The sequence below is a fragment of the Vicia villosa genome, linkage group LG2 (assembly GCF_029867415.1).
Source record: "Vicia villosa cultivar HV-30 ecotype Madison, WI linkage group LG2, Vvil1.0, whole genome shotgun sequence".
Lineage (NCBI taxonomy): Eukaryota > Viridiplantae > Streptophyta > Magnoliopsida > Fabales > Fabaceae > Vicia > Vicia villosa.
Genome location: NC_081181.1, coordinates 119,140,006 through 119,153,329, shown reverse-complemented (window position 1 = coordinate 119,153,329; position 13,324 = coordinate 119,140,006). Strand labels below are relative to the sequence as shown.

Below are 13,324 nucleotides of genomic sequence, written 5' to 3'. Positions count from 1 at the left end.
GGTCAGTGTGCATGCCTCTACGTACGAGCCGAATTAGTGGCCCACCTGTGGTGAGTCGAAACCGGTGCGAATATATAAAAAAAAAATCAAACTCTTTAAGGAAAGAGAAATCATTAATTTTTTTTTAATCACAACGTAGTACTTAGCTGTTTTTTTATTACCATAAATAGAGTCCAAACTAAATGCGATCTTATTATTGAGAATCAAAATGCTGACTAAGGTCCAGCAATCCTTCAGAAAGAAATATATATGACCTGGCCTAGTTCACAGAGTCATGCCTTTTTTTAAAGTTATATTTTCATTCATTACATGGCCTAAGACCCTAGGCATATAAAAATAAATAAAACAATGAATTAATCCAACTTGGTAGTTGAAAATTAAATACTCCTATACAAAACATTTATCAATAATATATGCAGGTGGGATCTAAAACAGTTCCTCTATGAGGCAGTCACTACCTTATAGAGAACGTGTACAAATAAAGTGTCTCTTTCTTTACTATAACTCCAAAAATAAAGTTATTCCTTAGGACAAAAGATAAGCAAGTTAATGAATTTCGTTGCCTTGGATCCTTCTCTCTACAACTTGTAAGGCATCTTATTGTATAATTTTGTTTTCTAGAATAAATTCTAATATAATGTAATTTATGTTACCCCATTTGTGCATGTATTTTGCTATCTTGGTCTGCTTTATTGGTTTTTATTGTTGATAAAGTTGAACCGGTTATAGAGGATAATGTGACTAGAATTAATATGGCTGAGCCTGTGTAGGTTCCTCCTTTGACTAAGTAGCATTCACCATTTAACCAACCTGCTCCATAGGGTTGTGTTTTGTTCATGCTTGTGGCTGCTATTAGTAAGATAGTTGTAACTCCAAAGCTTAGCCTGCCAAGTATGACCAATACCAAATTTAGATTTATGTTTTGGCATATTTCAAAGGTAAATTTCAAGATATTTAACATATTCCAAAGCAAATATATAATATATAATTGGACCAGACGAACACATAATTGGTCTGAAAGATAAGAATTCAGACACCTTAAGCAAATTATGAGGATTTCGATATCTATTTCATGTGTATCAAAATTATTTCCGATTGAAATAGAAAAATCTATCTTTTGGGCTCGATAGAATTTCTTACTATGACTAATCTAATTAGCCGTGGAAAGTTGATACCTATAACATAATTGTAAAATAAATTGTCCATAGAATTGACACATCTAGGAAGACCAATTTCCTCACATTAAGTATGATATGATTTGAGTTCATCAACATTGGTCAAAATGATAAGAGATTTGGTAGTTAGACTTAGAGGTCTAGTCGTATCAGACACTTATATATATATATATAAAAGAAAATTCTATTACAAGAAAAAATTTATTTAATCTGTGTCTATCGAATTCTCCGAAAATCAATCAATGCTATTTGTGAATTTTCTTGTATAATATAAAACTTAAAAAGGAAAATATATATAATCTAAAAATTAAATTGTTTTTCATACAAAGGCAAAAAAAAATCAGGATATTTATAGAATAGACAATATCTAGAACATGAAACAGACCAACTGTCCCATGTTAAATTTGGTTTGTTTCCCATCTAAAATGATTCATCATTCCAACCTGTATCCAGTAATACCAAGCCACGTGGCACTAATATAATAGAATGTTGTAGTTTTATATCATAGTCAAAATTAGTAAAAAAAAAGAACAAAAGAAAGAAAAAAATCAATATGACAACTAGATTGTATGGTAGCATGTCTCTTTTGTAGATTTTGGTTGCATTCATCTATTAAAAAATATGTAGCAAGCATTATGTCAATTTCTAACAAGCCAATAATTAAGCAAGCATTATGGTTTCCTTCATAAGTCTATAATAATTGAATAAGAAGTAACAACTAACAAAAAAAATTTAGCAAAAAAAATTGTTAACTTACCAAGAAATCAAAATTAGAAGCCTTGCAATGAAAGGAAGCTTGTATTGTGCATTGATTTTTCTTCTTGAATAAGAATTCTTGAACAATATTGAATTTCCAATGATTTGAGCCAAAAATAAACTAATCAAAGATGCAATTCCCAATCCAAATGCTTGACTTGATGGCAAATAACATACTTTTCCATTCCATCTAAGATCTTCTTTCTACAAAACAAAAAAAAAAAATTAAAACATCAAAATTTGTTTCACAATGAAGCAAAGCATGAACCTTAATTTCAGAGAAGAACTCATTCTACCTTGTTCCTCTTAATTTCAGAAGCTATACATAAAATGAATGAAACCAAGCCAAGAAAAATTGAGATGAAGATTGAAAAGATAAATGCAAATTTGCATCTAGGAGGAGTTTCCATGGAGATATGATTGTTTTTATGAAGAGAGAATAATAATAGTAACAATAAAGAATATTAGTTGGAAGGAAACTACTCAAGAAACAAAAAGATGAGTTGGTGTTTTGAAAGTGTTTTTCATTGAGTTTTTTTGGTAGTTGAGGCTTGTTTCCAAATTTGTCTATCATTGTTTTGAAGGAGATACCATTCCTAACCGATTGTATTATGATTTTATGGAAAACCAATTTGGAAACTTTTCCTTTTGTCTTGAGGCTAGCTAGCTAGCTAATCAACAGCTTGATGCAAATGGTTTATTACCAAGATACGATAGATAACTAAGAGTTAGAATCTTCTCTAATAGGTAACAAAAAAATATGGGGACAACTTCTCTACCCATCACAAAAAGTTGGGTAGTGTACCTCTAACCAATCACATGATTCCATCTCATTTAACACATTTAATTATTTATTAAAATACCACAAATATTTGTTGTTTTCAAAGCATTTTACAAAGGAGGTAACCTTACCCAACTTTTTGAGTAGGGTAGATAAGAATTCACCAAAAAATATACCTAATTAGTATAATAATACAATAATGTTATATATAAATAACAACTAAATGATGTGTTACAATTAGGATTAGGAAATAATAAATTTCATTAGAAATTAATTCATTAAATAGATTCTAATATACTAATATATTGATAAAATAATCGGTCTAAAGCCTCATTAAACAAATTTAGTTGATAGATAACTAAGAGTTAGAATCTTCTCTAATAGGTAACAAAAAAATATACCTAATTAATATAATAATACAATAATGTTATATATAAATAACAACTAAATGATGTGTTACAATTAGGATTAGGAAATAATAAATTTCATTAGAAATTAATTCATTAAATAGATTCTAATATACTAATATATTGATAAAATAATCTGTCTAAAGTCTCATTAAACAAATTTAGTTGATAGTTATGCAGAGACATCAGACTGCAGAGATATACAGATTTGAATATGAGACATCTCACTTATTTAGAATGAAATTTCAGTCACTAGACTATTTGACAAAAAAATAACAAATAACATGTTTACAAAATGACAAATCTCGTAATAAATAATTCAATTATTAATCTCGAACGTCTGATCTAAACTAATAATCGATTAATGTATTGATCTCGTCTCTCCAATATAAATTATTAGAGAAATTTGATTCCTAAAATTATATGTCTATAATGGTCATTTTAAATGATGATGCTAAGAATAAGTTTCGTATTTTCTTAATTTTAATGTAAATCAAGTAAAGTATATATAATTACTTGCCACCTTTTAGAAATAGGTTATCTATTACATCGGTTCATGTGGTGAAGGTTCTCTTTAATTTACACCTCTTCTTATGACAAATAAAAAATTGATTGTAATTACCATGACCCTCTTTTGATTTTAGGTTCTTTCTTCGACATTTCCTCAAAGATTCACTCTCTTAATAACTCAGATTCGATTCCATTCAAAAACACGTGGGCATTGATTGGAAGAAGAAAGCATCTTAAACATATTGTAATAAAACAATATTGTAATTTGTAAGTTCCATTTCAATTTGACTTTGATTTGTTTAATTTACCAAACCCAATTCCCAATTAGATTCTAATGCAATAGATTATTGCTTTATTTGCATTTGATGATTTTAGAGTTAAATATTCAACATGGCTTGCAAATGGGTGCTTGAAGAATAATAATCTATAGCATTTTTTTTCTAGGTCATGTTGTGGTTGGTTCCTTTCTTTCTGCACCTATCATAGATAAAGAAAATGAACTCAAAATGTTCTCTTGTTGATGAAGATTGCAGGGATATCATTATCAACTGGTGCTATGCTACTACCATTCAATTTGTAAGAGCCCTATAATTTTCAATGATGGTGGCCCTTTACCAATAGCCAATCACAACTTACCAAAAAAACAGATAAGGATACTTTTTCTGTTAGTGCTATACTCAGTTTGGATGAGTTACCTTATTTTGGAAGTTACATAAAAAAAAGGTTCCCTATTACAAATGCTAGGTAGTTAGAGATCTTTATTGTTCTTTATTTGCTTAACTATAGGAAATAATACTATTCACGAAATATGCAATAGTTGCAAATCTAATGTTTGCTTTCTGACTTTCTGTTTATTTGATTGCCTTAATTTTGAGAAATGAGGTACAAGTGTGAAGAAGTTTCTTTATGATGTCTAATTTTATTTCTGTGATAAACCGATACGCCATTTTTTCAATGGTTTTTAGTATTACTTCGAGGGATCAGAGTTAGGCCCAACCACAATTCTTAATATGGTATTAGAGTTTGGTTTAAGGTCTGATAGACCATCTGCTATCAGCTTTCCGTTATCGGTCCATCCACTGTTTATTTCTATACTCCAAATGTCTAGTTGTGGGCGTGAGGTTCTGAGCATGAGGCGTGTGTTAAGATTTTCACGTCCGAAAATATAGGTTTTGAACCTATGCTTATAAGTAGGGGTATTCCTCATTTTACAAACTGGTTTTTAAGCCGATTTTGTATGGTTGAAGTATGTCGGACACGATTCTTAACAAATGTGATCAATCTTGAGAGGGGTTAGCTTTCTTTTAGTTGTACATAGATGAAAAGTTGAATTGATGTTCTTAAAAAGCTTTAAAGAAAAATTCAAGGCTTTGCTATAAATAAATGACAAGATTTAGAACACTAACACTCTTTTTGAATTATTGAACAGAAACTCTACAAAATCAATGCAAATTTTCAAACTTTTTTTTTTTTGGAAAACAAGAATTTTCTTCCCAATGCTATGAACATTTAGTGCATTGAGGATACAATCACAAAAAGCATGAAAGGATTTGTTTTCTTCATTTACTTCTTTTCCTTTTAAGAACATGAAGAACAGATTGTGCTGTGCAGTAAGCAATTGATTGAACTGTGACCATTGGATTCACTCCCAAGGCTGTTGGAAACACACTTGTATCTGCCACATAAAGACCCTCCATTTCCCATGTTTCCCCGGTCTGCTTCACGACCGATTGTGTCGGATCAGATCCCATCCGACAACTCCCCATCTGATGCGCCGAGCACACCGGCGTCGAAAGGTCTTTTATCGGCCTTGAGCTTTCCTTTTTAACGAATTTCTCAAATTCGTGACAACTCGCTTTTTTTACGTTTAAGGTCTTTCCTTTGTTATGATGGGTTCCGATTTCTTCAGCACCAGCTGCAGCGAGTATTCTCAGTACTTTATCGATTCCCTTCTGTAGATTCGCTTCGTCTGAATCTCCCATCTGATAACTGATGTTACTCGGCGAATGCACTTTTCCAGAACCTTGATCCCTTGCAAGTGCAAATATATGAGCTGTTCTTGAGAACTTCCGCATTCTATCCTTTATATCGCTTCCAGAAAGCCATGGCATTACAATCGAGAACATACCCGGATGCAATGCAGGTGTTTGGATGACCGCACCGTATCCTGATTTGTCAAACTCCCCGACAACGGATGACATTGCTGTCATTATCCCTCCTTCGTAACTCTTTTTCCATTTCTCGGGCCATACCTCAGATGCACCTGAATCTACAGGTGCATCTGGAAAGTAGCCCCAAGCCATTACCACCGGATGAAGATGCAAGTTTCTCCCGATATTATTATTTTTTAATCCGCTCTTTTTAAGCAACGCCGGAGTATTGAGTGCTCCGCAAGCTACAATTGTGACCTTAGACTCCACCACACAAATGTCTTTACTTCCTTTGTACTCAAATTCAAAAACCACGCCGCGCGCAATCTTTTCGCCACTTCCTTTCTTTTTCTTATGCAAAACTTTCATCGCGGTACAACCCGGAAGAATTGCCCCGTTCCCCGATTTCACCAAATCCACTAACCACGTCTCCGATGTACCCTTCTTCTTCCCATCCTTGCACCCCAAGCAACACCATCCACAGTAATGATCCGCAGAAGAGTTTCTCGGAATATTACTCACAGGATATCCCATTTCTTGACACCCTTTTCTCAAAACAGCATTATTAAAACCTTCCTCTTCTATCTCAGATTGAACTCCCATTTTCTCACACACCGCATCCATCGCTTCTCGATACATCTCGCTTTCAAACAACTCCAGCTCATGTTTCTCACACCACTCCTTGCACACATGCTGAGGTGTTTTGATACTTGCAGACCAGTTAATCGCAGTCCCTCCACCAACAGTCGAACCCGATAATACAAACACACTCATATCATCGGTCGCAACCAAACCACCCGACTGATACATCTGATCCATCGTCGGCCCTTCAAGAAGCGAAAGATTGTTCCTAGCACAATATCCACCTTTCTCCAAAACCAACACTTTGTAACCAGCTTTCGCTAGCATTCCTGCCACAACCCCGCCTCCCGAGCCCGAACCAACCACCACAGCATCACATTGTATAACCAAAGAAGGCGACGACAAACTTGCAACCGCCTTTGCCTTTCGACGAGTAACCATTACAGGAAATCCAACTCGTCTTAGAGCATCGACAGTGATGTCCCGCGGATGGTTCAGATGAACAAGACCTTTGTAAAGAGGTCCTATGGCTTGTTCAGCATTATCTTCGTCGTCTTCGTCAGAGTGTAGAAAATGGTTCCTTAACTGAGCTTTGAATTCTGGATCAGGTCCACAGTATCCAATTGCTTTCCAAGAACAATTGTCTTCTGATTCATCTAGCTGAAAAGTATGTGACATTTCGTGATGAGTACATGATTCCAAACAACCAGAAAATCTTGTACAATTAAGAATATACTAAATGTTTGTTATTATGTCTTATAATTCTCAATATCTATTTTGAGCCAAAGATTATGACTGAAATTTTAAATTTCTGTATATTTATTGCTATTTGTGTTATGTGCTTAAAATTTGGACACATGAAAAATGTAAATTGAATATCTGAAAGCATGAATGTCAAAACTGGGTTCTATATCACTTAATAAATGCTACTATGATGACAACTGTTTTAATTAAAACAACTCACCTAAATAATTTGATTATTATCAATTGCACAAACATGCAAGGGGCCACTGGTCTATGTCAATTTAAAAAGAAAACAGCTTGCATTAACATCTGCTCTATGTCGATTTAAATAGAAAGCAACTTGCATGAATTTGTTTGAAATTTCATCGACATGAATAAATAGAATGTCGCAAATTGAAAACCTGCATTTTTTCATATGATATTCTTACACAATACCAACAGAACTAGCTTAAGAGAGTTTGATGAACCATTTAAATTAGAGTAAATAATATTCACTTAAGTTTATGAAATATAACACATGAGAATGTTTGTTTTTGGTGAGTATTTCTTAAAAGTGATTTTTATTAAAGTTCTTTAAGTGGGATTGATTATTGAAAATTTTAATGTGAAACAGACCGTTCTCATAGCCGCTTTAAATAAAGTGACCAAACATGAGAAATCATATATTGACAATTCATATGGTTTCATATAATTTGTTCGAGATTTTTGGTTTTCTAGTACCAAAAGCAATGCATCTTTTATAGAGAGTGCAAAGACTCATACATAACAATATTGTGTCACCTAGGACAATGAATGTAGTTTTTAAGAAGATTGATTTTGCAATCTAAAAAATTTTATATTATTAATTAAATTTTAAAAAATTATTATCCAATTTTTCTTTTGCTATAAAATTTGTTGTTAAAATTAAAAAGAAAAATATATATTTTACCTTCTCTACAAGTTGGGAACTTAAAGATTCCAAATCCAGGTAATAGAAAGGACATTATCCTTACATGTTACATGTACTATGCCGGGTAGATTGAATGCTATTGGGCCGTGAGAGTAATTGAGAAAGAAAATTATTTATCATACCGTTAAATTATTTTCATACCCCACATGTTTGGTCAATTCTTATCTACCCAACTCAAAAAGTTGGGTAAGGTTACATCCTTTGTAAAATGTTTTGAAAACAACAAATATTTGTAGTATTTTAATAAATAATTAAATGTGTTAAATGAGATGGAATCATGTGATTGATTGGAGGTACACTACCCAACATTTTGTGATGGGTAGAGAAGTTGTCCCCTTCTAAAAAATATAAAAAATTTCCTTGCCATTTATAACCTTCCACTGGGTTTGGACAGCCTCAAGCTTTAATTTTGTCGATGGTTTTTTTTTTTTATTTTAAAAATTCCAATTTTGAATTTTCTAATACACAACAAAATTGAAGTTTACTTTTGCACAATTTTATTTTTGTCAAAATACAACTATGCAGTTGTAAATTCATACTTTAAATTTATCATGAACTACAGAATAAGTATAAAGAATAGTTTGAGGGGTGTAGGAAGAATAGTTTAATTTCTTATTTATAAAGAATAAGAATAATCTGAGGTGTGTAGGAAGAATAGTTTTCCTTGGAGAAGTAGCCAACAAGAACATAAGACCCTATATTATTGAAAGAAATCTATCTGGCACCACCAGAACTGGTTCCACCCCCCTTAAATTATTTGAAAATGCTAAAATAAATTATTTTTTTACCAATAAGTGTTAAAAAAAATTTAATTCATTCGCACATTTTAAATGTATATTGAGAAAACTCCGAAGTAAAAATTAACAAGTATGATATTTTTATTTTCAAATATTTTTATTTCTTATTTTATATTTTTAGAACATGTACATAATTTTTTTACATTTATATAAAAGAGTTTAAAGACAGTGGAAACTAACTTTACACATATATCCAATCAAAATCATTATACTTGTCATGTTATATTAATTTTTTAAAATTAGAATTGTGTTTTAATTAGATACATGATTGTAATTAGTTGATAGTATAAAAATATTTTACACTATCAGTGCATATCCCTTTTTCCCTATATAAAAATATAGAGTTTACTTAATAATTTTTCAAATTTATTTTAAACTAAAATTAAAACATGGAGAAGCCACAAATTTTAGAAATACAAAAATCATATTTTTAGACAAAAACAGAAAAATAAAAAGTTTTCTAACAGAAAATTTGAAAAAAAGGCAGAAGAATTAACATGTTATTTAAGACATACAATATTTTCGGCATGCTCTAAAACTATTAAGATTTAATTAAAATTTTGATTCTTTATTTTATATAATTTACAAAATAAATTTTTATATTTTAAATGATTTGTTCGTTATTTAAAAATATATTTTGGAACTTTATTTATTAATAAAATAAATTAAAATATAGTTAATTTGTCGATTTTCATAAAAAAAGAAATCAAATGGTTAAAATTTAAAATAAAAGACTAACTTTGTAAATCATGTAAAATTAAAAAGGATTAAAATTGTAATTAAATTAAATATTAAATATGTGGTATAAATATAAATAAATTTTTAAAAAAATCATATTTACTTTTTAAGATTAACTTCAAATAATAAAAGATAGGAAAGTTTTCTAAAAAAAATTATCATTAAAAATTATTAATAAAAAAATGTTTTAGACTTTTTCATACAATTTGACAGGAGAAGGTATGGTTGAATATATAATATTAATATTAGACGTGTGACCTTAATTGTGTCACTATTCTTTTTTAAATAGACGGTCCTTAAAATTGACTTATCATCAATTTCCTCCCTCATAATCTACTTTAGTTAAAGTTGAGAAAAAGCTAACACACATTTTAATTATTAATATCGAATGAAATTTTTTATCAATATTAAAATTTATTTCATTCATTAAAAATGAAGATATAAAAAAAAAGTTTTTATTATCCGTTGTCTTAATCAGTCGGTGATGATTGGTCTATACACTATCAGTTAATTGCTACTCCTAAATGATTTAAAATATTTAACTTAAATAATATTTAATTTTAGAGTCGTGTATAGGTAAATATTTGTAATTGTAACTGTTAGATGATTTAAATAAAATATTTAACATATTTTTTCTTTATAAGTAGCTATCGTAAGTGTTGTTACAATAAATAGATATGAAAGTACATACACTGTTCCATTAATTTCACTTGTTTTCCTTATGGAGCAGGGTAGGGTAGTATTGGATTTAAGAAGGTATATGACATTGCAGTGCAAGGTAGATGAAATTAATTATAAATAACTCATTTCCAAAAAAATACCTAAAATTAAATAACCCGTGATTTTTGGTAGAAAATGTGTCACGTCCAATATAACTTAAGTCATGTAAATACAAAAGCCTCTTCACAATAGATAGGATCATCACTATCACCAACCCAATCTCAACTATATTATAAGCAATTTATTATCCCTTTCAAATTTAATCAGTTCCTACTTTTTCATTGCAACTTGCACTATCTAGTACAATCAATATCAATATCTCATTTATTTTGTTATTATCTCTTTTTCTTTTAACTATTACGGAAAAAGTCAACAAAGAAAACATATTCTATTTAATAAAAATTTATCATATCAACTCAATTTTGTTAGGATATTTTAAAATAAATAATATGTCAATATTAAACTCTAATTATTTACCAAATATTATGAGCTTATAAAGTTTGGACATAAGTAGAAAAATTAATTAAAATTTTATTATTACATGTCCCCCAACTTGCATAAAAAAGAAACGTGGAAATTGTAGTCATAAATACCATAAAGGCCAGACAATTAATTTTCATCACATGAAAATAGATGAGACTATTTGTTTTTCCTTCTCATTTTAGTTTTTATTTTGTATGCACAAAGAATATATATGTACGTGGCTATTCTTCTGCCAAATATATATATATATACACATAAGAACATAAAAGTATATTTTGAATAGTATTTATTATGCATGCTGCATATAATCATGAGGAAGAAGGAGCTTGAAAAAAATACCATTATTGAGGGAACCATGCATGTGGCTTATTGGAATAATATTTAATAAAATTTGAACAAACTATTGAGTGAAGGCTCATATAGATTATCACTAATAATGAATGTTTGACTAATTATTTAATTATGAATTGATATAATAATTTTTTTTATAAATTATTATTTATAATTAAACACATATAATTATTGATAAATTGATGGCTAACTTTATTTTTAAATAAATCGAGACAAGTTAAATCATTATTTTAAAGTTGTGCGAGAACTATGTTTGACTTTTCCATAAATTAAAGACTAAAATTGTAAGTTGTGAATTCACCTAAAACAGTATTCTGTATAAACCGATTTGACACAAAAATTATTAGTATTTAGAGTAATTAAAATTTAAAATTTTAAAATGAATATTTTGTCAAATATATTCATCAGCATATCAAACTCTCGGAATAAGTTATTTAATTAAATAATTATTCTTTTATTAAAACCAATCAATATTAAATGAAAATTTAATTCTAAAAATTTAGACTATCATGCAAGTAGTTTGTTCATCATTCTTATTCTCTCATCGTCTGTTTTTGTAAAGATTATCATGTTAATAATTATTATTGAAAAATTACAATTAAAGTTAATAAATAAGATAAACTATTATTTTAAACAAAAAAAAGAAAAAAAAGAAAGAAACATACCTGAGTGAAGAAGACCAGGAGAGTAAGAAGTTTGACCGATCTGAACAACATCCTAAGTAGACGAAAAAAACTATGAGACCAAGATATCAAAATCTGTTGGCGTTTATGTAGCGGCAAATCAGGAAAAGCTTGTATAAAAGGGAACTTGGTAGATAAGCAACCCATGCCACATAAAATAATTGTTCCAAACCACGTAGACAGAAGCCACAACGTCATATTCATCAACCATGTCATGGGATGCTTCAACTTCTCACTTATTACACCCCCTAGCTGCACATAACAATTCAAACCGTAACATTAATTCATACTCACACGTACACATACACCTATAATATCAAGAATATATAACTATATATTATTATATAACTATATATTATTGTACGTATAGTAATAATAGGAAGATATATGTAGGAAAATTAATATACTAGGTCAGGTGTTCCGGCCATGGAGGCAGAAACATGGTAAAAAGCGGCGGCGGCTCCGTCGTTGTTCATCGGAAAATCAAAGTCATTGACAGAAGGTAAGATAGTATCTGCTAGAGCAGTGAGAGATTTCATCTGTCTAAGAGAAAGAGTGTTTGTGACTTTTTTTTGTTTCTGTTTTATCTCTCCACTTTCAAAGAGAAGTATTTCTGTGTCAATATTACCAAGCTCAATCACTGTCTCATCTTTTCCTCCTAAACTCAACCTAAAACTTCCAATTCTAGAGCTTCCTTTTCTGAAGCTGCTCTTTCTAGAGCTACCATGGAAACTACTCTCCATATCCATGTGTTTTTGTTTGTTTGTCTGGTCTAAAATGGTAGCTATGAATGCACATACACTATGGTTTCTAACTCTTTATGGACATACAATCTCCCTATAGTTTGTTTTTATAGGGAAAGAAATATGAATATTTAATTATTATATATGTGTTGTATATCGTGGAAGGAAAATAGCTTGAGAGAAGAGAGAGAGAGACAAGTGTCTCAAAGAGAAAATGATGGTTATACCACCAACCACATAGAAAAGGACTGCTGTATTTAAAGTATATAATTTCAGAGAAATTCTAACTAAGAAACATAGAAAAGGATAACTATATAAAAACATCACACTATCTAACAATTTTTTTTACTTGAAGTGGAGTGATATTTATTTTATTTTTTTTTTTTTGGTGTTAACCGACCGGTATCCGCGGGGGAAAGGGGCCCCACGTGACTAATCCGGACCCGGGCTCGGAGGCGACGGCACCGTGGCCCCAGGGCGTTTTTGACTCCAGCCGGGATCGAACTCGGGTACCAACCGGTTCCGTCCCTTTTTGGAGTGATATTTAGAATAATACTACCTCTTATAGATAAAAAAAAAAAAAAATCGAGTCTTTGTAGTCGTCATTTAATGGATTATCGGTTAAATTCGCAAATTTTACCAATTCCCATACTTATGTTATAAAAAAGCAAAAAACATAGACTATCATATAGTTAAAAAAAGATTTTTTAGTTCAATCACGTCAAATTTTTTCTTTTTTTTTAAATAATAAGTGG

At 30.3% G+C, this 13,324-nt stretch overlaps 2 protein-coding genes across 2 annotated transcripts; both read right to left on the bottom strand.

Annotated features, from left to right (window-relative positions):
• Window positions 1-331: 331 nt before the first annotated feature.
• On the bottom strand, window positions 332-2,641 carry LOC131651898 (protein MODIFYING WALL LIGNIN-2-like). The gene is made up of 3 exons (XM_058921620.1): window positions 2,228-2,641; window positions 1,933-2,135; window positions 332-884 (listed from the first exon to the last, which is right to left on the bottom strand). The coding sequence occupies exons 1-3, from the start codon at window positions 2,339-2,341 to the stop codon at window positions 650-652; spliced, it is 552 nt and encodes a 183-aa protein (XP_058777603.1). The 5' UTR covers window positions 2,342-2,641; the 3' UTR covers window positions 332-649.
• A 2,380-nt stretch (window positions 2,642-5,021) lies between these two features.
• On the bottom strand, window positions 5,022-12,687 carry LOC131651897 (long-chain-alcohol oxidase FAO4A-like). The gene is made up of 3 exons (XM_058921619.1): window positions 12,234-12,687; window positions 11,809-12,078; window positions 5,022-7,021 (listed from the first exon to the last, which is right to left on the bottom strand). Exons 1-3 carry the CDS (start codon window positions 12,573-12,575, stop codon window positions 5,189-5,191), a joined length of 2,445 nt encoding a protein of 814 aa, XP_058777602.1. The 5' UTR covers window positions 12,576-12,687; the 3' UTR covers window positions 5,022-5,188.
• Between the last annotated feature and the right edge of the window lie 637 nt (window positions 12,688-13,324).